Below are 22,292 nucleotides of genomic sequence, written 5' to 3' on the forward strand. Positions count from 1 at the left end.
TATTAATTCAATATAATTCATTTCAGTACTAACATTTCGGTGCATATATTTCAGTACACACATTTAGGTACATTAATTTAATATAATAGGTGCATTCATTTTAGTACATACACTTTGGTACTAACATTTAAATACATTAGTTCAATATAATACTTTTCAGTACATACATTTCATTACTAACATTTAGGTACATTAATTGAGTCTTTCAAGTTTGAAGAATGTTAAATAAAACTAATAAATTAAAAAAAAATCTTTTTTTTTTAAAATTTGTATATTAATAAATTTAAATATTTAATGGGAGACATTAAATAAAATGCACATTAATTATTTTGAATTAAGGACACATCAAGGGACTATAATCAATACGTAATCTAACACCAGGTTTATTTTAAATTTCAATGTTCTTGAAGGATTAAAGTTAAAAAATCACAATTCAGAATACTAATTATGATTTCAATAATTACAACTCTCTCATTAGAGTGGGAGAAATTTTCTAGTGTGTCTAGAACACTGCCCGATACACAAAATGTAATAAACAATTGGTTGCAAATTTGAAGAAAAAAAATTCAATCAATTGTATTATCACACTTCGTATACCAAGTCATATTCCTAGCAAACTGAAAAATTTCTCTTAAAATAGAACACACATTTTCACTTCCAAAGATAGAGAGTGTAAAATGACATGTAAATATGATTTTTATATCTCAAGTTTACAACTCTTAATTGAAGATACTACCTTAATATTAATCATGAATGAACCCTTTAGATGCCCACATATATTTTTGTTAACTTCTTGTTAAGAGTACAAATCCCACATCAAGAAAGAGATCGATCTTGCATGTGCTTATAAAAGGCTGGACTACTCTTCATTGCCAATTAACCTCAAATTTCTTCATGGTTTCAGAGTAGGTTGACCCAAGTGTGAAAATTAATGGCACACGTGCTCCACGTCACCCAATTTGTATTGTCCATGTATTTGGTTTGAGAATTCGCCATGTGAGGGAGGCGTGTGAGGATGTGAAAGTTAAAGAGTCCCACATCGTAGAAGGAGAAACCTTGCCATTGATCATAAGTAAGTTGGCAATCAGTTTTATGGTGGAATCCCTTCTTAGTGGTATCTGAGCAGGTTGTCATGCGTGTGAAGCTCACCAACTATACTTGCTTGACTTCACCCGATTGGTGTTGTCCACATGTTAGGCTTAAAAATTCACCACACGTGAGGGGGCGTGTTGAGAGTATCTATCATACATCAGGAAAAAGAAGACCTTACATGTGCTTATAAGAGATTTGGCAAATCTCATATTACCAATTAATTTTCGGGAGCTTTAATGAAAATGGCTTGGACTAACTTTAATTTAACCAAAAACCACCCTAAACTATTATTTAACCAAAAGGACTGAAAATTTAATCATAAGCAAACTATTCATATAACAAGCCCTGCAAACATAAAAGCTCACGAGCTGAACTAAAAGCCCAACACAATAAAACAAAAAATTTTCAACTTGCCCCAAATGGAAAACCCGTTACCTTTTTTATGATGGAGAAAGCCTGTTACCTTATTAAATATGAAGGTGCTGAACTGTCGTCCACCATCCCCAATTCCATTTTCCTCTGTTGTCCACCATCCCCCTTTCATTATTCCAACTACCACACGTGCCAAACTAATAAACAAAACCAACCGTCCTTGTTTCACTATGGGGATGTAGAAAATTTGATTTTTTAAGTGAGATTTAGAAGATTTTTGTTTTTTTTTAATTTATAAAATATTACTATTTTTTATGTTTTTCTAATTCATAGAATATTGCTATTTTTGTATGTAAAAAGACTTAATATCGCAAGAATTCCTTCAATTAGTATGGAATTTAAACCATGCATCCATTTCTAAAGTAGATCAAGCATGTATGATATTGATGATAGATTGAATTGCAATCATTTTTTTTATGGCGACGATGTGTAACATTTTTCGAAAATAAAAATGAGGGGAAAGGTGATAATCGAGTTCTTTGCAAATTTGTGTAACAAATTCCAATAAAAGAAAAGGAGAAGTGGCATTATTCTGCAGATTCGGAGGAAGAGAGGGTGATGAGAGAATGGGAACCCAGACTCACCTAGAGAGAGAAGGTTAGGTGCTTTGACAGCGAATGGTAGCAAAGCTTGTTGTTTATTGGTGTGGCACGCTCGCTCTATGTTTTTTTATGAACTAGTGAGACATGACAAATGCACACTTGTAATAGAAAATCACACATTTGTCACATTTATATGGAGAATATACCACATAGTTTTAGAAATGGTGTTTATTTTGTTCTATTTTATGTATAATGTGGGTTATTTTGGTTTAGTTTCAGAAATAGTGTGAGTTATTTTGCTACAATTCCAGAAATAGTGTGGCTTATTTTGGTTTTATATCAGAAATAGTGTGGTTATTTTTGCTGTAGTTCCATAAATAATGTTTATTTTGTTCACTTCCAGAAATAGTGTGGGTTACTTTGGTTTAGTTTCAAAAATAGTGTGGGTTATTTTGCTATAGTTTAATAAATAGTGTGGGTTATTTTGGTTTAGTTTCAAAAATAGTGTGAGTTATTTTACTATAATTTCATAAATAGTGTGAGTTATTTTGGTCTAGTTTCATAAATAGTGTGGGTTATTTTGCTATAGTTTCATAAATAGTGTGAGTTATTTTGGTCTAGTTTCATAAATAGTGTGGGTTATTTTACTATAGTGTATGGATTATTTTGGTATAGTTTCATAAATAGTGTGGTTTATTTTACAGTAGTTCCAGAAATAGTGTGAGTTATTTTGGTTCAATTTCATAAATAGTATGGTTATTTTGTTGTAGTTCCAAAAATAGTGTTTATTTTGTTCCTTCCAAAAATAGTGTAAGTTATTTTGGTTCGGATTCACAATTTTGGGTTAGTTTTCATATCAATTTGTCATAGCCATAGTAGCAGAGGTAGTTCAAGTAGTCAGCGGTTTCTGTTTCAAACATTTGAACGAGAAACTACCTAGTAAGCCCCCAAAAGAAATCCCATCACTCATTCACATAAACAAACAAGGAAAGTATATAAACCATGAAGCTTTCCAGAAAAAGCAAAAACAAGTGAAATTTGTATCATTGTATGCTGTACAACAACATATTACCAAAGCTTCGACATCATCCAGTTCAATTTTAATCTCAGAAAATTTCCGCTTCTTTTGCTCTGCAATTCACATTGATCCAAAAATAACCCATTTAATAAAATTATCAGAACTACCCAAAATCATGCAGATCAAACACATGATGGCATTAAAGGACCTGAATTGCACAAAGCAATCCAACAGACAACAACAACAACAACAACAAAGCCTTTTCCCACTAAGTGGGGTCGGCTATATGAATCCTAGAACGCCATTGCGCTCGGTTTTGTGTCATGTCCTCCGTTAGATCCAAGTACTCTAAGTCTTTTCTTAGAGTCTCTTCCAAAGTTTTCCTAGGTCTTCCTCTACCCCTTCGGCCCTGAACCTCTGTCCCGTAGTCACATCTTTGAACCGGAGCGTCAGTCGGCCTTCTTTGCACATGTCCAAATCACCGGAGCCGATTTTCTCTCATCTTTCCTACAATTTCGGCTACTCCTACTTTACCTCGGATATCCTCATTCCCAATCTTATCCTTTCTCGTGTGCCCACACATCCCACGAAGCATCCTCATCTCCGCTACACCCATTTTGTGTACGTGTTGATGCTTCACCGCCCAACATTCTGTGCCATACAACATCGCTGGCCTTATTGCCGTCCTATAAAATTTTCCATTGAGCTTCAGTGGCCTACGACGGTCACACAACACGCCGGATGCGCTCTTACACTTCATCCATCCAGCTCGTATTCTATGGTTGAGATCTCCATCTAATTCTCCGTTCTCTTGCAAGATAGATCCTAGGTAGCGAAAACGGTCGCTTTTTGTGATCTTCGCTAGATTGCTCCGGTCATTAGTGTGGATAAGTATATAAATGGATAGAGATAGGAAAGCAAACACAAGATGTACGTGGTGCACCCAGATTGGCTACATCCACGGAATAGAAGAGTTCTCATTAATTGTGAAGGGTTTACACAAGTACATAGGTTCAAGCTCTCATTTAGTGAGTACAAGTGAATGATTTAGTACAAATGACATTAGGAAATATTGTGGGAGAATGATCTCGTAATCACGAAACTTCTAAGTATCGGAGTGTGGTGTCGTCTTGACTTGCCTTAATAGTCTCATAGGTAGATGTGGCATCTTCTCTGGAAGTACTTTTCCTCCATCCAGGGGTGGTATCTTTAACTGGTGGAGATGCACAAGGTAATGTATCAATTTCACTTGAAGCTTACTTGTAGTTTCAGGCTTGGTCAAGCGCGATACAAACCATGTAGTAGGAGTCCCCCAAGTCGCCGAGCTAGGGGGTCTGCTGAAAGAGGTGACAGACAAGGTAAGCAATCAGAGCTCCAACTGATTGTTCACCTTCTCCCCATCTTGCAACAGCATGAAGGATAAAGAGAAGAAAAATGAGAAGAGATGATATGAGATACTTTTGCTTTTGAAGAAGTAACTTTCCACAGGCTTATTCTTGAACTGAGCTGGAGGGTTTTCTGGTTTCCTCCAGAGTATAAGGCCGACTGAAGAATTTGAGGGTCAAAACAAGTCCATCAAATCTAGAGTACATTCCACCCTGCTGATATGGGATACTTTTGCTTTTGACAGAGTAATGGATGTATCGGCACGTGTGCTGTTACGCTTGTCTCCACATGCTTCCTTGTATCCTTCGCACTTGCCCTATCTGTTCCTCAAGCAGATGCGGAATCTTCCCTGGAAACATAAGATGTTGAAGATGAGTACTCGAGAGCAATGCCAGGTAAGTAATCAGGTAAGGGGTTCCAGGCAGTCAGTTCCTGGCTGGAAGCTTGATTCCAAGTGCTGACTGATTGCTCTCTTTCTCCTTATCTTGCAGGTAAAAACAAGGCCAAAGGAAAAGACAGGGAAAAAGCATGATATGGGATACTCTTGCTTTTAACCCTGATGATATGAGATATTCTTGCTCTAGTATAGCTTGTTTGCAGAGGTATTATCGGGGGGAAAGAAAGCTGAATATTTCGAAAGGCTTCGTTGGGAGTGCCCTCTCAGATATGATGAAGGGTTGAGCATTTTTGCAGGTCTGCCTGTCCGTTGGGGATGGAGGTCGACATATATAGGAGTCTCCCTAACAACAAGTAGTAATGCTATTCCTTTACCCTGCTTGGTCATAGCACGGTAGTGGGAGCTGTCAGTTTCACATGTTTTAACTCTGTCAGAGCACTTTGAAAAAGTGGTCTGTGGTATCTGGCTCTCGAGATTCGGAGAACGATGCCTCTTCGATTTTTGAGAAAGCAATCATGCTGGGGGTCTGGCTCTCGAGATTCGGAGAGCAGTGTCTCTTCGATTTTTGAGGAAGTAATCATGTTGGGAGTCTGGCTCTCGAGATTCGGATGGCGGTGCCTCTTCGATTTTGGAGCAAGCAATCTTGTTGGGAGTGTTGTCTCGAATGTGAGTAAAGGTTGGGCATGTTTGCTAGTCTACCTTGCCACAAAGCACAAAGGTTGACACACAGGGACTTTCCAATTATCCAGCAATGGTACTGTTCCTTTACCTTCTCTTCGATTTTGAGAAAGTAGTCATGTTGGGAGTCTGGCTCTCGAGATTCGGAGGACGGTGCCTCTTCAATTTTGGAGCAAGCAATCTTGTTGGGAGTGTTTTCTCGAATGTGAGTAAAGGTTGGGCATGTTTGCTAGTCTACCTTGCCACGAAGCAGAGAGGTTGACACACAGGGACTTTCCAATTATCCAGCAGTGGTACTGTTCCTTTACCCTTGTGGGTAATAATATGGTAGCTAGACCTTCAAAATTTATGTGTCTAAACTTTGTTAGTGCTGTTTCTTTGCTATTCTTTTACCTTTCTTGGTCAAAGCGATTTAGTGGGAGCTGCAAGCTTCACGTGCTCAACTTTGGCAGAGAACTTTGGCAAAGTTATCTGTGGTACCCATGAGCTATTGTTGCGTGTGGGAAGTGGGTAATTGAACAGTAAGATTCATGTGCTTTCTACTTCACCAGAAATCTTCGACAGAATACCCATAATTTCTGCAAAGCTGAGTGTGCGTGTGAAAGGTGCTGACAAGGCTAGAAAAGTAGGTGCCTCTTCGATTTCTGAGATCGGCCCTCGTGGTCTCTGAGCAGCCCAGCTTTTGAGAAAGCGAGCGCCTCTTCGATTGATTGGGAGAACGATGCCTCATCGATTTTTGAGAAAGCAATCATGCTGGGGGTCTGGCTCTCGAAGATTCGGGGAGCAGTGTCTCTTCGATTTTTGAGAAAGTAATCATGTTGGGAGTCTGGCTCTCGAGATTCGGAAGGCGGTGCCTCTTCGATTTTGAAGCAAGCAATCTTGTTGGGAGTGTTTTCTCGAATGTGAGTAAAGGTTGGGCATGTTTGCTAGTCTACCTTGCCACGAAGCACAGAGGTTGACACACAGGGACTTTCCAATTATCCAGCAATGGTACTGTTCCTTTACCCTCTCTTCGATTTTTAATAAAGTAGTCATGTTGGGAGTCTGGCTCTCGAGATTCGGAGGACGGTGCCTCTTCGATTTTGGAGCAAGCAATCTTATTGGGAGTGTTTTCTCGAATGTGAGTAAAGGTTGGGCATGTTTGCTAGTCTACCTTGCCACGAAGCACAGAGGTTGACACACAGAGACTTTCCAATTATCCAGCAGTGGTACTGTTCCTTTACCCTTGTGGGTAATAATATGGTAGCTAGACCTTCAAAATTTATGGGTCTAAACTTTGTTAGTGCTGTTTCTTTGCTATTCTTTTACCCTTCTTGGTCAGAGCGATGTAGTGGGAGCTGCAAGCTTCACGTGCTCAACTTTGGCAGAGAACTTTGGCAAAGTTATCTGTGGTACCCATGAGCTATTGTTGCGTGTGGGAAGTGGGTGATTGAACAGTAAGATTCATGTGTTTTCTACTTCCCCAGAAGTCTTCAACAGAATGCCCATAATTTCCGCAAAGCTGAGTGTGCGTGTGACAGGTGCTGACAAGGCTGGAAAAGTAGGTGCCTCTTCGATTTTTGAGATCGGCCCTCGTGATCTCTGAGGAGCCAAACTTTTGAGAAAGCGAGCGCCTCTTCGATTTCTGAGATCGGCCTTCGTGGTCTTTGAGCAGCCCAACTTTTGAGAAAGCAAACGCCTCTTCGATTTCTGAGATCAACCCTCGTGATCTCTAAGCAGCTCAGCTTTTGAGAAAGCAAACGCCTCTTCGATTTCTGAGCAGGCGCCTCTTCGATTTCTGAAGCTCCGTCGAGTGCAGATTTTTATAGGGGCTGGCATTAAGTTCCAAAGCACACTTGAATCTCCACCAGTAGAAGCTTCATTCTTGCACTTCTAAGATCTTGATTTGTCCGACCTCTTCTCTCTTCAACACCTTTGAAAATGTCTGGCCCCTCCGACCGTCGTTTTGACTTGAACCTTGTTGAAGAGGCAGCCCCGCCTTTTCCAGACAACATATGGCGCCCATCCTTCGTCTCCCCTACTGGTCCTCTTACCGTTGGGGATTCCGTGATGAAGAATGATATGACCGCTGCGGTGGTGGCCAGGAACCTTCTCACTCCCAAAGATAACAGACTACTTTCTAAACGGTCTGATGAGTTAGCTGTTAAGGATTCGCTGGCTCTCAGTGTTCAGTGTGCAGGTTCTGTGTCTAATATGGCCCAACGCCTATTTGCTCGAACCCGCCAAGTTGAATCATTGGCGGCTGAAGTGATGAGTCTCAAACAGGAGATTAGAGGGCTCAAGCATGAGAATAAACAGTTGCACCGGCTCGCACATGACTATGCTACAAACATGAAGAGGAAGCTTGACCAGATGAAGGAAACTGATGGTCACGTTTTACTTGATCATCAGAGATTTGTGGGTTTGTTCCAAAGGCATTTATTGCCTTCGTCTTCTGGGGCTGTACCGCGTAATGAAGCTCCAAATGATCAACCTCTGATGCCTCCTCCTTCTAGGGTTCTGTCCAGTACTGAGGCTCCAAATGATCCCCCTCCGGTGCCTTCTCTTTCTGGGCCTCTACCGACTGCTGAGACTTCTCCTAAGCAACCTTTGTGAAGGCTCCCTCTTGTGTGTTTATTTTGACTCATGTATATGTACATATTTGTAGCTTATCGGGGATATCAATAAATAAGCTTTCCTTCATTTCAACGTATTGTGTTAAATACACCAAAGCCTTCTTCGCTAAGTTCTTTGAATTTTCTTTTGTTGAAGCTTGTATGTTGAAGCTTTCTGAGTGGAGCATGTAGGTTGGGGTGGTGTTCCCTTAATTTCCCGAGTGAGGAAAACTTCTCAGTTGGAGACTTGGAAAATCCAAGTCACTGAGTGGGATCGGCTATATAAATCTTAGAACGCCATTGTGCTCGATCCTGTGTCATGTCCTTCGTTAGATCCAAGTACTCTAAGTCTTTTCTTAGAGTCTCTTCCAAAGTTTTCCTAGGTCTTCCTCTACCCCTTCGGCCCTGAACCTCTGTCCCATAGTCGCATCTTCTAATCGGAGCGTCAGTAGGCCTTCTTTGCAATGTCCAAACCACCGTAACCGATTTTCTCTCATCTTTCCTTCAATTTCGGCTACTCCTACTTTACCCCGGATATCCTCATTCCTAATCTTATCCTTTCTCGTGTGCCCACACATCCAACGAAGCATCCTCATCTCCGCTACACCAATTTTGTGTACGTGTTGATGTTTCACCGCCCAACATTCTGTGCCATACAGCATCGCCGGCCTTATTGCCGTCCTATAAAATTTTCCCTTGAGCTTCAGTGGCATACGGCGGTCACACAACACGCCGGATGCACTCTTCCACTTCATCCATCCAGCTTGTATTCTATGGTTGAGATCTCCATCTAATTCTCCGTTCTTTTGCAAGATAGATCCTAGGTAACGAAAACGGTCGCTCTTTGGTATTTCTTGATCTCTGATCCTCACCCCTAACTCGTTTTGGCCTCCATTTGCACTAAACTTGCACTCCATATATTCTGTCTTTGATCGGCTTAGGCGAAGACCTTTAGATTCCAACACTTCTCTCCAAAGGTTAAGCTTTGCATTTACCCCTTCCTGAGTTTCATCTATCAACACTATATCATCTGCGAAAAGCATACACCAAGGAATATCATCTTGAATATGTCCTGTTAACTCATCCATTACCAACGCAAAAAGGTAAGGACTTAAGGATGAGCCTTGATGTAATCCTACAGTTATGGGAAAGCTTTCGGTTTGTCCTTCATGAGTTCTTACGGCAGTCTTTGCTCCTTCATACATATCCTTTATAGCTTGGATATATGCTACTCGTACTCCTTTCTTCTCTAAAATCCTCCAAAGAATGTCTCTTGGGACCCTATCATACGCTTTTTCCAAATCTATAAAGACCATGTGTAAATCCTTTTTCCCATCTCTATATCTTTCCATCAATCTTCGTAAGAGATAGATTGCCTCCATGGTTGAGCGCCCTGGCATGAACCCAAATTGGTTGTCCGAAACCTGTGTCTCTTGCCTCAATCTATGCTCAATGACTCTCTCCCAGAGCTTCATTGTATGACTCATTAGCTTAATACCCCTATAGTTCATGCAATTTTGTACGTCGCCCTTATTCTTGTAGATAGGCACCAAAGTGCTCGTTCGCCACTCATTTGGCATCTTCTTCGTTTTCAAAATCCTATTGAAAAGGTCAGTGAGCCATGTTATACCTGTCTCTCCCAAAAGTTTCCACACTTCGATTGGTATATCGTCTGGGCCTATTGCTTTTTTATGCTTCATCTTCTTCAAAGCTACAACCACTTCTTCCTTCCGGATTCGACGATAAAAAGAGTAGTTTCTACACTCTTCTGAGTTACTCAACTCCCCTAAAGAAGCACTCATTTCATGTCCTTCATTGAAAAGATTATGAAAATAACCTCTCCATCTGTCTTTAACCGCGTTCTCTGTAGCAAGAACCTTTCCATCCTCATCCTTGATGCACCTCACTTGGTTTAGGTCCCTTGTCTTCTTTTCCCTTGCTCTAGATAGTTTATAGATATCCAACTCTCCTTCTTTGGTATCTAGTCGTTTATACATATCGTCGTAAGCCGCTAACTTAGCTTCTCTGACAGCTTTCTTCACCTCTTGCTTCGCTTTTCTATACCTTTCACCATTTTCATCGGTCCTCTCCTTGTATAAGGCTTTACAACATTCCTTCTTAGCCTTCACCTTCGTTTGTACCTCCTCATTCCACCACCAAGATTCCTTTTGGTGTGGGGCAAAGCCCTTGGACTCTCCTAATACCTCTTTTGCTACTTTTCGGATACAACTAGCCATGGAATCCCACATTTGGCTAGCTTCCCCCTCTCTATCCCACACACATTGGGTGATTACCTTCTCTTTGAAAATTGCTTGTTTTTCTTCTTTTAGATTCCACCATCTAGTCCTTGGGCACTTCCAAGTCTTGTTCTTTTGTCTTACTCTTTTGATATGTACATCCATCACCAACAAGCGATGTTGATTAGCCACGCTCTCTCCTGGTATAACTTTGCAATCCTTACAAGTTATACGATCCCCTTTCCTCATTAGAAGAAAATCTATTTGTGTTTTTGACGACCCACTCTTGTAGGTGATCACATGTTCTTCTCTCTTCTTAAAGAAGGTGTTGGCTAAGAAGAGATCATATGCCATTGCAAAATCCAAGATAGCTTCCCCATCCTCGTTTCTCTCCCCAAAACCATGGCCACCATGAAAACCTCCATAGTTGCCTGTCTCCCTACCCACGTGTCCATTTAAATCTCCTCCTATAAATAACTTCTCCGTCTGAGCAATTCCTTGCACCAAGTCTCCAAGATCTTCCCAAAATTTCTCCTTCGAACTCGTATCCAACCCTACTTGAGGTGCGTACGCACTAATCACATTGATAAGTTCTTGTCCTATTACAATCTTGATTGCCATGATTCTATCTCCTACCCTCTTGACATCTACAACATCTTGTACCAAGGTCTTGTCCACGATGATGCCAACACTGTTTCTCATTCTATTTGTGCCCGAATACCAAAGTTTAAACCCTGAGTTTTCTAGATCCTTTGCCTTACTACCAACCCACTTAGTTTCTTGTAGGCACATAATATTTATCCTTCTCCTCACCATAACTTCCACTACTTCCATAGATTTTCCCGTTAAGGTTCCTATATTCCACGTTCCTAAACGCATTTTGCTCTCTTGAACTCTACCATTCTGTCCTAGCTTCTTCACCCTCCCCCGTCTAATAGGATCAAAGTACTTCTTTTGTGTGTCCCGGGTAAAGTTGATAGGAGCATATGCTCCCAAACAACTTTGAGTGGAGTCGTTCGAAAAGAAGTTTCTATGGCCCCCTTGCTCATTTAACACTGCATCCGGGTGCCGATGGAGATACAGCGACCCTTGCTCACTTATCACTGTGCTCGGGCCACACAGCGCGCCACTTACGGGTGACGCCCTAGCTTTAGCGCGATTTTGTTCTGGATTCATTTTCATAAGGATTCGACGTGATCATGGAGTGCCGGCTGTCGACTACCTGACGCCCTCCCCCTCCTCCTTTATCCGGGCTTGGGACCGGCCATGTAAGACATAGACGGAGTTAAAGCAATCCAACAGACACTTGAACTAAAAGCTACCCAAAAGCACCCAAAAGAAGTCCCTTAATTAATGTTACTAAATTACTAATTCACTGAAGAAGAAAAAACACATAATTAAGAGGATTAGGAGATAATCTATAAAACCCATGTCATAAATCGGCAGAAAAGAATAATACCATAGTCGGGAAGAAGGGCACTTGAGTTGAATTTTTACGAAAATCCAGATTCGACTGGAGAGCCTCCGTGAAAAATGAACAGTCGGCTACTTCCCCTGCACCGTAATCATACGAGATCGCTATAGAATTTGTATCTGTATTAATTGGGATTTCCAGGTTGTTTGTTTGAGATGCTGCAAAGAAAGTTGGATTTAAACTTCCCAAGCTCAGAAGTAAAACATGCTATGAAATAAGAATCTCGACCTCGGGTGCAGAGCTCAGTAATGACAATGGTATTCAAGTCGTCAAATCTAACCTTAAATGCCACGACTGGCGTTAGGGGTAAAATCAGACGGGTGATAAATTATTTTGTTTGGGCCAGTCTTATTTGGGTAGTTTGGTATTGAGTTTTGTTCTATCCATTAAATAAAATTATTACATAATTTTTTATTAAAATTTAAAGTATTTAAACTATTTTTATTAGTTTTTTTTTAATTTATGATGAAAGCTATTTTTTTTCCACTTCTAATATCATCCTTAACTCCGCCGTGTAAGTTTATCTTACATTGGCGATCCCAAGCCCGGATAAAGGAGGAGGGAGAAGGCGTTAGGTAGTCGACAGCCGGCACTCAATGATTACGTCGAATCCTTATGAAAATGAATCCAGAACGAAATTGCGCTAAAGCTAGGGCGTCACCCGTAAGTGGCGCGCTGTGTGGCCCGAGCACAGTGATAAGTGAGCAAGGGTCGCTGTATCTCCATCGGCACCCGGATGCAGTGTTAAATGAGCAAGGGGGCTATAGAAACTTCTTTTCGAACTACTCCACTCAAAGTTGTTTGGGAGCATATGCTCCTATCAACTTTACACGGGACACACAAAAGAAGTACTTTGATCATATTAGACGGGGAAGGGTGAAGAAGCTAGGACAGAAGGGTAGAGTTCAAGAGAGCAAAATGCGTTTAGGAACGTGGAATATAGGAACCTTGACGGGAAAATCTATGGAAGTAGTAGAAGTTATGGTGAGGAGAAGGATAAATATTATGTGCCTACAAGAAACTAAGTGGGTTGGTCGTAAGGCAAAGGATCTAGAAAACTCAGGGTTTAAACTATGGTATTCGAGCACAAATAGAACGAGAAACGGTGTTGGCATCATCGTGGACAAGACCTTGACACAAGATGTTGTAGATGTCAAGAGGGTAGGAGATAGAATCATGGCAATCAAGATTGTAATAGGACAAGAACTTATCAATGTGATTAGTGCGTACGCACCTCAAGTAGGGTTGGATACGAGTTCGAAGGAGAAATTTTGGGAAGACCTTGGAGACTTGGTGCAAGGAATTGCTCATACGGAGAAGTTATTTATAGGAGGAGATTTAAATGGACACGTGGGCAGGGAGACAGGCAACTATGGAGGTTTTCATGGTGGCTATGGTTTTGGGGAGAGAAACGAGGATGGGGAAGCTATTTTGGATTTTGCAATGGCATATGATCTCTGCTTAGCCAACACCTTCTTTAAAAAGAGAGAATAACATGTGATCACCTACAAGAGTGGGTCGTCAAAAACACAAATAGATTTTCTTCTAATGAGGAAAGGGGATCGTATAACTTGTAAGGATTGCAAAGTTATACCAGGAGAGAGCGTGGCTAATCAACATCGCTTGTTGGTGATGGATGTACATATCAAAAGAGTGAGAAAAAAGAACAAGACTTGGAAGTGCCCAAGGACTAGACGGTGGAATCTAAAAGAAGAAAAACAAGCCATTTTCAAAGAGAAAGTAATCACCCAGTGTGTGTGGGATAGAGAGGGGGAAGCTAACCAAATGTGGGATTCCATGGCTAGTTGTATCCGAAAAGTAGCAAAAGAGGTATTAGGAGAGTCCAAGGGCTTTGCCCCACACCAAAAGGAATCTTGGTGGTGGAATAAGGAGGTACAAACAAAGGTGAAGGCTAAGAAGGAATGTTGTAAAGCCTTATACAAGGATAGGACAGATGAAAATGGTGAAAGGTATAGAAAAGCGAAGCAAGAGGCGAAGAAAGCTGTGAGAGAAGCTAAGTTAGCGGCTTATGACGATATGTATAAGCGACTAGATACCAAAGAAGGAGAGTTGGATATCTATAAACTAGCTAGAGCAAGGGAAAAGAAGACAAGAGACCTAAACCAAGTGAGGTGCATCAAGGATGAGGATGGAAAGGTTCTTGCTACAGAGAACGCGGTTAAAGACAGATGGAAAGGTTATTTTCATAATCTTTTCAATGAAGGACATGAAATGAGTGCTTCTTTAGGGGAGTTGAGTAACTCAGAAGAGTGTAGAAACTACTCTTTTTATCGTAGAATCCGGAAGGAAGAAGTGGTTGTAACTTTGAAGAAGATGAAGCATAGAAAAGCAGTAGGCCTAGACGATATACCAATCGAAGTGTGGAAAGTTTTGGGAGAGACAGGTATAACATGGCTCACTGACCTTTTCAATAGGATTTTGAAAACGAAGAAGATGCCAAATGAGTGGCGAACGAGCACTTTGGTGCCTATCTACAAGAATAAGGGCGATGTACAAAATTGCATGAACTATAGGGGTATTAAGCTAATGAGTCATACAATGAAGCTCTGGGAGAGAGTCATTGAGCATAGATTGAGGCAAGAGACACGGGTTTCGGACAACCAATTCGGGTTCATGCCAGGGCGCTCAACCATGGAGGCAATCTATCTCTTACGAAGATTGATGGAAAGATATAGAGATGGGAAAAAGGATTTACACATGGTCTTTATAGATTTGGAAAAAGCGTATGATAAGGTCCCAAGAGACATTCTTTGGAGAATTTTAGAGAAGAAAGGAGTACGAGTAGCATATATCCAAGCTATACAGGATATGTATGAAGGAGCAAAGACTGCCGTAAGAACTCATGAAGGACAAACCGAAAGCTTTCCCATAACTGTAGGATTACATCAATGCTCATCCTTAAGTCCTTACCTTTTTGCGTTGGTAATGGATGAGTTAACAGGACATATTCAAGATGATATTCCTTGGTGTATGCTTTTCGCAGACGATATAGTGTTGATAGATGAAACTCAGGAAGGGGTAAATGGAAAGCTTAACCTTTGGAGAGAAGTGTTGGAATCTAAAGGTCTTCGCCTAAGCCGATCAAAGACAGAATATATGGAGTGCAAGTTCAGTGCAAATGGAGGCCAAAACGAGTTAGGGGTGAGGATCGGAGATCAAGAAATACCAAAGAGCGACCGTTTTCGTTACCTAGGATCTATCTTACAAAAGAACGGAGAATTAGATGGAGATCTCAACCATAGAATACAAGCTGGATGGATGAAGTGGAAGAGTGCATCCGGCGTGTTGTGTGACCGCTGTATGCCACTGAAGCTTAAGGGAAAATTTTATAGGACGGCAATAAGGCCGGCGATGCTGTATGGCACAGAATGTTGGGCGGTGAAGCATCAACACGTACACAAAATGGGTGTAGCGGAGATGAGGATGCTTCGTTGGATGTGTGGGCACACGAGAAAGGATAAGATTAGGAATGAAGATATCCGGGGTAAAGTAGGAGTAGCCGAAATTGAAGGAAAGATGAGAGAAAATCGGTTACGGTGGTTTGGACATGTGCAAAGAAGGCCTACCGACGCTCCGATTAGAAGATGCGACCATGGGATAGAGGTTCAGGGCCGAAGGGGTAGAGGAAGACCTAGGAAAACTTTGGAAGAGACCCTAAGAAAAGACTTAGAGTACTTGGATCTAACGGAGGACATGACACATGACAGAACACAATGGCGTTCTAAGATTCATATAGCCGATCCCACTCAGTGACTTGGATTTTCCAAGTCTCCAACCGAGAAGTTTTCCTCACTCGGGAAATTAAGGGAACACTACCTCAACCTACATGCTCCACTCACAAAGCTTCAACATACAAGCTTCAACAAAAGAAAATTCAAAGAACTTAGCGAAGAAGGCTTTGGTGTATTTAACACAATACGTTGAAATGAAGGAAAGCTAATTTATTGATATCCCCGATCAGTTACAAATATGTACATATACTTGAGTCAAAATAAACAAACAAGAGGGAGCCTTCACAAAGGTTGCTTAGAAGAAGTCTCAGCAGTCGGTAGAGCCCCAGAAAGAGAAGGCACCGGAGGGGGATCATTCGGAGCCTCAGTACTGGACAGAACCCTAGAAGGAAGAGGCATCAGAGGTTGATCATTTGGAGCTTCATTACGCGGTTCAGCCCCAGAAGACGAAGGCAATAAATGCCTTTGGAACAAACCCACAAATATCTGATGATCAAGTAAAACCTGACCATCAGATTCCTTCATCTGGTCAAGCTTCATCTTCATGTTTGTAGCATAGTCATGTGCGAGCCGGTGCAACTGTTTATTCTCATGCTTAAGCCCTCTAATCTCCTGTTTGAGACTCATCACTTCAGCCGCCAATGATTCAACTTGGCGGGTTCGAGCAAATAGGCGTTGGGCCATATTAGACATAGAACTTGCACACTGAACACTCAGAGCCAGAGAATCCTTAACAGCCAACTCATCAGACCGTTTGGAAAGTAGTCTGTTATCTTTGGGAGTGAGAAGGTTCCTGGCCACTACCGCAGCGGTCATATCATTCTTCATCACGGAATCCCCAACGGTAAGAGGACCAGTAGGGGAGACGAATGATGGGCGCCATATGTTGTCTGGAGAAGGCGGGGCTACCTCTTCAACAAGGTTCAAGTCAAAACGACGGTCGGAGGGGCCAGACATTTTCAAAAGTGTTGAAGAGAGAAGAGGTCGGACAAATCAAGATCTTAGAAGTGCAAGAATGGAGCTTCTACTGGTGGATATTCAAGTATGCTTTGGAACTTAATGTCAGCCCCTATAAAAATCTGCACTCGACGAAGCTTCAGAAATCGAAGAGGCGCCTGCTCAGAAATCGAAGAGGCGTTTGCTTTCTCAAAAGCTGGGCTGCTCAGAGACCACGAGGGTCGATCTCAGAAATCGAAGAAGCGTTGGCTTTCTCAAAAGCTGGGCTGCTCAAAGACCACGAAGGCCGATCTCAGAAATCGAAGAGGCTTGCTTTCTCAAAAGCTGGGCTGCTCAGAGACCATGAGGGCCGATCTCAGAAATCGAAGAGGCACCTACTTTTCCAGCCTCGTCAGCACCTGTCACACGCACACTCAGCTTTGCGGAAATTATGGGCATTCTGTCGAAGATTTCTGGCGAATTAGAAAGCACATGCATCGTACTGTTCAATCACCCACTTCCCACACGCAACAGTAGCTCATGGGTACCACAGATAACTTTGCCAAAGTTCTCTGACAAAGTTGAGACACGTGAAGCTTGCAGCACCCACTACATCGCTCTGACCAAGAAGGGTAAAAGAATAGCAAAGAACAACACTACCAAAGTTTAGACACATAAATTTTGAAGGTCTAGCTACCATATTATTACCCACAAGGGTAAAGGAACAGTACCACTACTGGATAATTGGAAAGTCCCGGTTGTCAACCTCTGTGCTTCGTGGCAAGGTAGACTAGCAAACATGCCCAACCTTTACTCACATTCGAGAAAACACTCCTAACAAGATTGCTTGCTCCAAAATCGAAGAGGCACCGCCCTCCGAATCTCGAGAGCCAGACTCTCAACATGATTACTTTCTCAAAAATCGAAGAGAGGGTAAAGGAACAGTATCACTGCTGGATAATTGGAAAGTCCCTGTGTGTCAACCTCTGTGCTTCGTGGCAAGGTAGACTAGCAAACATGCCCAACCTTTACTCACATTCAAGAAAACACTCCCAACAAGATTGCTTGCCCCAAAATCGAAGAGGCACCGTCATCCGAATCTCGAGAGCCAGACTCCCAACATGATTACTTTCTCAAAAATCGAAGAGACACCGCTCTCCGAATCTCGAGAGCCAGACCCCCAGCATGATTGCTTTCTCAAAAATCGAAGAGGCATCGTTCTCCGAATCTCGAGAGCCAGATCCCCGACAGGATTGCTTGTTCGAAAACCAAAGAGGCACCACTTTCCCAACTTCAAGAGCTGGATCTCCTTGGATAAAGCTTGTCTGTAATCTTCACACGCAACATCAGCTTTCCAGATACCACAGACCACTTTTTCAAAGTGCTCTGACAAAGTTAAAACATGTGAAGCTGACAGCTCCCATTACCGTGCTATGACCAAGCAGGGTAAAGGAATAGCATTATTACTTGATGTTAGGGAGACTCCTATATATGTCGACCTTCATCCCCAACGGACAGGCAGACCTGCAAAAATGCTCAACCCTTCCTCTTATCTGAGAGGGCACTCCCAACGAAGCCTTTCGAAATTTTCAGCTTTCTTTCCCCCCGATAATACCTCTGTAAACAAGCTATACTAGAGCAAGAATATCTCATATCATCAGGGTTAAAAGCAAGAGTATCCCATATCATGCTTTTTCCCTGTCTTTTCCTTTGGCCTTGTTCTTACCTGCAAGACAAGGAGAAAGAGAGCAATCAGTCAGCACTTGGAATCAAGCTTCCAGCCAGGAACTGACTGCCTGGAATTACTTACCTGGCATTGCTCTCGAGTACTCATCTTCAACATCTTAGGCTTCCAGGGAAGATACCACATCTGCCTGAGGAACAGCTAGGGCAAGTGAGAAGGATACAAGGAAGCATGTGGAGACAAGCGTAACAGCACACGTGCCGATACATCCACTACTCTGTCAAAAGCAAAAGTATCTCATATCAGCAGGGTCGAACGTACTCTAGATTTGATGGACTTGTTTTGACCCTCAAATTCTTCAGTCGGCCTTATACTCTGGAGGAAACCAGAAAACCCTCCAGCCCAGTTCAAGAATAAGCCTGTGGAAAGTTACTTCTTCAAAAGCAAAAGTATCCCATATCATCTCTTCTCATTTTTCTTCTCTTTATCCTTCATGCTGCCTGCAAGATAGGGAGAATGTGAACAATCAGTCGGAGCTCTGATTGCTTACCTTGTCTGTCACCTCTTTCAGCAGATACCCTAGCTCGGCGACTTGGGGGACTCCTACTACATGGTTTGTATCGCGCTTGACCAAGCCTGAAACTGCAAGTAAGCTTCAAGTGAAATTGATACATTACCTTGTGCATCTCCACCAGTTACAGATACCACCCCTGGATGGAGGAAGAGTACTTCCAGAGAAGATGTCACATCTACCTATGAGACAGATAAGGCAAGTCAAGACGATACCACACTCCGGTACTTAAGTTTCGTGGTTACGAGATTATTCTCCCACAATATTTCCTAATGTCATTTGTACTAAATCATTCACTTGTACTCACTAAAGGAGAGCTTGAACCTATGTACTTGTGTAAACCCTTCACAATTAATGAGAACTCCTCTATTCCGTGGACGTAGCCAATCTGGGTGAACCACGTACATCTTGTGTTTGCTTTCCTATCTCTATCCATTTATATACTTATCCACACTAATGACCGGAGCAATCTAGCGAAGATCACAAAAAGTGACCGTTTTCGCTACCTAGGATCTATCTTGCAAGAGAACGGAGAATTAGATGGAGATCTCAACAGAAGAATAAAAACTTGGATCCAACGGAGGACATGACACAAAACCGAGTGCAATGGCGTTCTAGGATTCATATAGCCGACCCTACTTAGTGGGAAAAGGCTTTGTTGTTGTTGTTGTTCTAATATCATCCTTGAAATTATTGCCATAACTGATTTTTCTTATGTATTTATGATCTAATTATATTGTCATAATTTTGACGAGTGTGGACAAGACATTCAAAAATATGAAAACGTCTTATCCATTGGAAAATGAAGCCAAAATTTTCTGAATCTGTATAATTGCCAAATCTTCTGTTCTTAGTTCTGTCATCTTGTTATTACTCAATCAACTTTCCTTGTCTGCTTATCTCAGGGATTATTTCCACTTGCTAAAGATTTGATCCCTTTTCAATGATTTTCTATTAAATTGATAATAATTCAAAGTAAAACAGAAACACATATACTTCAATGGCATCTTTGAGGTTAAGAATTTCTATCCTAGCTTTCTGTACTTGCCTAGTTATTCAGTGCAGCTGCTATGGCCATTCTGTGCTTCAGAAAAAGCATGCAGCCCTACTCATCTTTGGTGATTCACTTTATGATCCTGGAAATAATAACTACATAAACACCACCACTGATTTCCAGGCCAATTGGTTCCCATATGGTGAGACCTTCTTCAAGTATCCAACTGGCAGATTTTGCGATGGACGTTTAATCCCAGATTTTCTTGGTAAGAATCTTAATCGTTCTGTCAATAATTTTTGTTGTTTAACTTTTTCAATACCCCTTCAAAGACCCTTCCTGCTAACAATTATACCAGCATATTTAGTACATTTGCATTGATTTTGCAGCTCAGTATGCCAAGTTACCATTTATACCAGCATATTTACAACCTGGGTTGAACAACTATTCTAATGGGGTGAACTTTGCTTCTGGTGGAGCTGGTGCTCTAGTTGAAAGTCATCAGGGATTTGTATGTCCTCTAGCTAATAAAATGTTTTTCCATTATTATTAGGAGTTTTCGTTTTTCCAACGAAATAGAGGATTAGGCAATAATAGGTAAAAGGAGTAGGATGATGGGACACAAAGCGTCCACCCTCAGTCCTGAAGCCGAAGGGTCTTGCACTCTCTGAGAACACAGCGCCGATCATCTGAGAGTTTTTTGCTACAGTTGCAGCTTTCGATTATTGATTTTCCGTGTGAGAAAGAAATTCGGGCGGACATTTATCCATTTGGCATGACTTAATTTTGTTTTCCTTATTCTTTCCAGGTGACAGACCTTAAAACTCAAATAAGTCAATTCAGGAAGGTGGAGAAGCTGTTGAGGCACAAACTAGGTGATGCAGAAGCCTACACGGTGCTCTCCAAAGCTGTTTACATAATTAGCATTGGAAGCAATGACTATATTTCTCCCTTAGCATCCAATTTTAGCAATGAAGAATATGTTGGCTTGGTTATTGGCAACCTGACAATTTGGATCAAAGTAACATTTTGCCTTGTTTAACACACATACGTAACACATGATTTTTTTCTATGCTTAGTTTCTTCTTTTTCCGATCATTTGTGACAGCTCATGCCCTTTTTTATTGACTATGAATTCACAAAAATATTTGGATGAATGACTTCGTATACATTTTGTCAGGAAATATACAAGAAAGGAGGAAGGAAATTTGGATTTTCAACCTTGCCGCCTCTCAATGAAATACCGAGCCTGAGAGTACATAAACCAGGGGACACAAGCCCCTCGGCGGAAGAAGTTATACCACTAGTGAAACTACACAATAAAGCACTTGGAAAACTCCTCCTAAAGCTGAAGAGAGAGCTCGAAGGATTCAAATACTCAACCATTGATCTCCATACATACCTAAAACAAATTATAAATCGTCCATCAAAATATGGTATATATAGCTACCTACTGTACCTTCTTTTAGCTTTAGTTTCTCTTATTTGTTTTTATTTTTCATAAGCTAATAAGTTATGTCCTTTCCAATTTTGTTATTATTTTGTTGTAAAGGCTTCAGTGAAGGAAAGACGGCATGTTGTGGCTCTGGTCCATACGGAGCAATTAATTCTTGTGGAGGGAAGAGAGGAGTGACTAAGTATCAGTTGTGTGACAATGTTGCTGAATATGTATTTTTCGACTCTTTCCATCCAACCGAAAAGGTTTACCGGAAACTATCCAAGTTATGGTGGAGGCATAACTTGAAGGAGCTATTTGAAGTTTAGACATAATATATGGCTTGATACCAAAAGAAGGGGAGAATAATTCTAATCAATAGCTGACTTGGTTCAGCCAATAAGAGTTGTAACTCTTAATTCAAATAAATCATAGTGTGTTTTGCTTTTATCAAATATTCTTGTTTCTTTCATTCATTTCTTTAAGTGAAATTTAGAGAGGTGCGATACAGTTTGTAAACTTATCAGCAACATTATTTGGTATTAGTTTGTAAACTGAATACTAACATTGAGGGAAGGGAGTGACAATGCTCCATATCGAGGAATTTTGAGCTGTGAAGGGGAGGAAGGGTCATAGATTGTGGTTTATGTCACAATGTTATTGAATATGTCTTCTTTGACTTTGGCCATACAATATCTTCTTTGTTTATTCCTTATCTCAAAGCCCTATCTGAAACTGTTGAAAATACTAGTGGGCATTGAATGCCCATGTAGAAACTGAAAACATTGGTAGCAGTTTTCCAACATTGGTAGAAGTTTTCAATGACCATGCAAATTGGAAAGTGACTTTGGATGCAGGAGATCATGTTTGTCAAAGGTTACATGCTGTAAATTTCCATATGTAATTAATACGGTTGTTTGAGTTGCTCTATAAATAGAGCACTCAAATGCAATCAAAGGATACGGAAAAACATATCAATAATATCATCCATCCCCCCCTCTTTAATTTGCCATCTCCTTGTGTTTTAATTACAGTGTGATATTTTACCTCTGCTTCGATCCACTCACTAT

At 41.2% G+C, this 22,292-nt stretch overlaps 1 protein-coding gene and 1 long non-coding RNA gene across 3 annotated transcripts; one reads left to right on the forward strand and one right to left on the reverse strand.

The window, feature by feature from the left end:
• Nucleotides 1–3,023: 3,023 nt before the first annotated feature.
• Nucleotides 3,024–12,115, reverse strand: LOC139188145 (uncharacterized). The gene is made up of 2 exons (XR_011571358.1): nt 11,836–12,115; nt 3,024–3,197 (listed from the first exon to the last, which is right to left on the reverse strand). It is a non-coding gene; the product is annotated as an uncharacterized lncRNA (long non-coding RNA).
• A 7,445-nt stretch (nt 12,116–19,560) lies between these two features.
• On the forward strand, nt 19,561–21,677 carry LOC103443640 (GDSL esterase/lipase 1-like). 2 transcript variants are annotated; one of them, XM_008382527.4, is made up of 5 exons: nt 19,561–20,055; nt 20,177–20,298; nt 20,596–20,808; nt 20,968–21,223; nt 21,340–21,677. In XM_008382527.4, exons 1-5 carry the CDS (start codon nt 19,794–19,796, stop codon nt 21,549–21,551), a joined length of 1,065 nt encoding a protein of 354 aa, XP_008380749.3. In that variant the 5' UTR covers nt 19,561–19,793; the 3' UTR covers nt 21,552–21,677. The 2 variants fall into 2 exon arrangements, with proteins under 2 accessions (XP_008380749.3, XP_070661384.1); XM_070805283.1 differs by having other exon boundaries at nt 19,589–20,055; nt 20,980–21,223.
• Nucleotides 21,678–22,292: the final 615 nt, after the last annotated feature.

Source organism: Malus domestica, chromosome 09 (assembly GCF_042453785.1).
Source record: "Malus domestica chromosome 09, GDT2T_hap1".
Classification (NCBI taxonomy): domain Eukaryota; kingdom Viridiplantae; phylum Streptophyta; class Magnoliopsida; order Rosales; family Rosaceae; genus Malus; species Malus domestica.

Bases quoted from the DNA above. Each gene is read 5' to 3' on its own strand.
- LOC103443640 (XM_008382527.4), top strand. From the start codon at position 19,794: ATGGCATCTTTGAGGTTAAGAATTTCTATCCTAGCTTTCTGTACTTGC. The intron at 20,299-20,595 runs GTATGTCCTCTA...TATTCTTTCCAG, and splicing joins TTGAAAGTCATCAGGGATTT to GTGACAGACCTTAAAACTCA. The intron at 20,809-20,967 runs GTAACATTTTGC...ACATTTTGTCAG, and splicing joins ACCTGACAATTTGGATCAAA to GAAATATACAAGAAAGGAGG.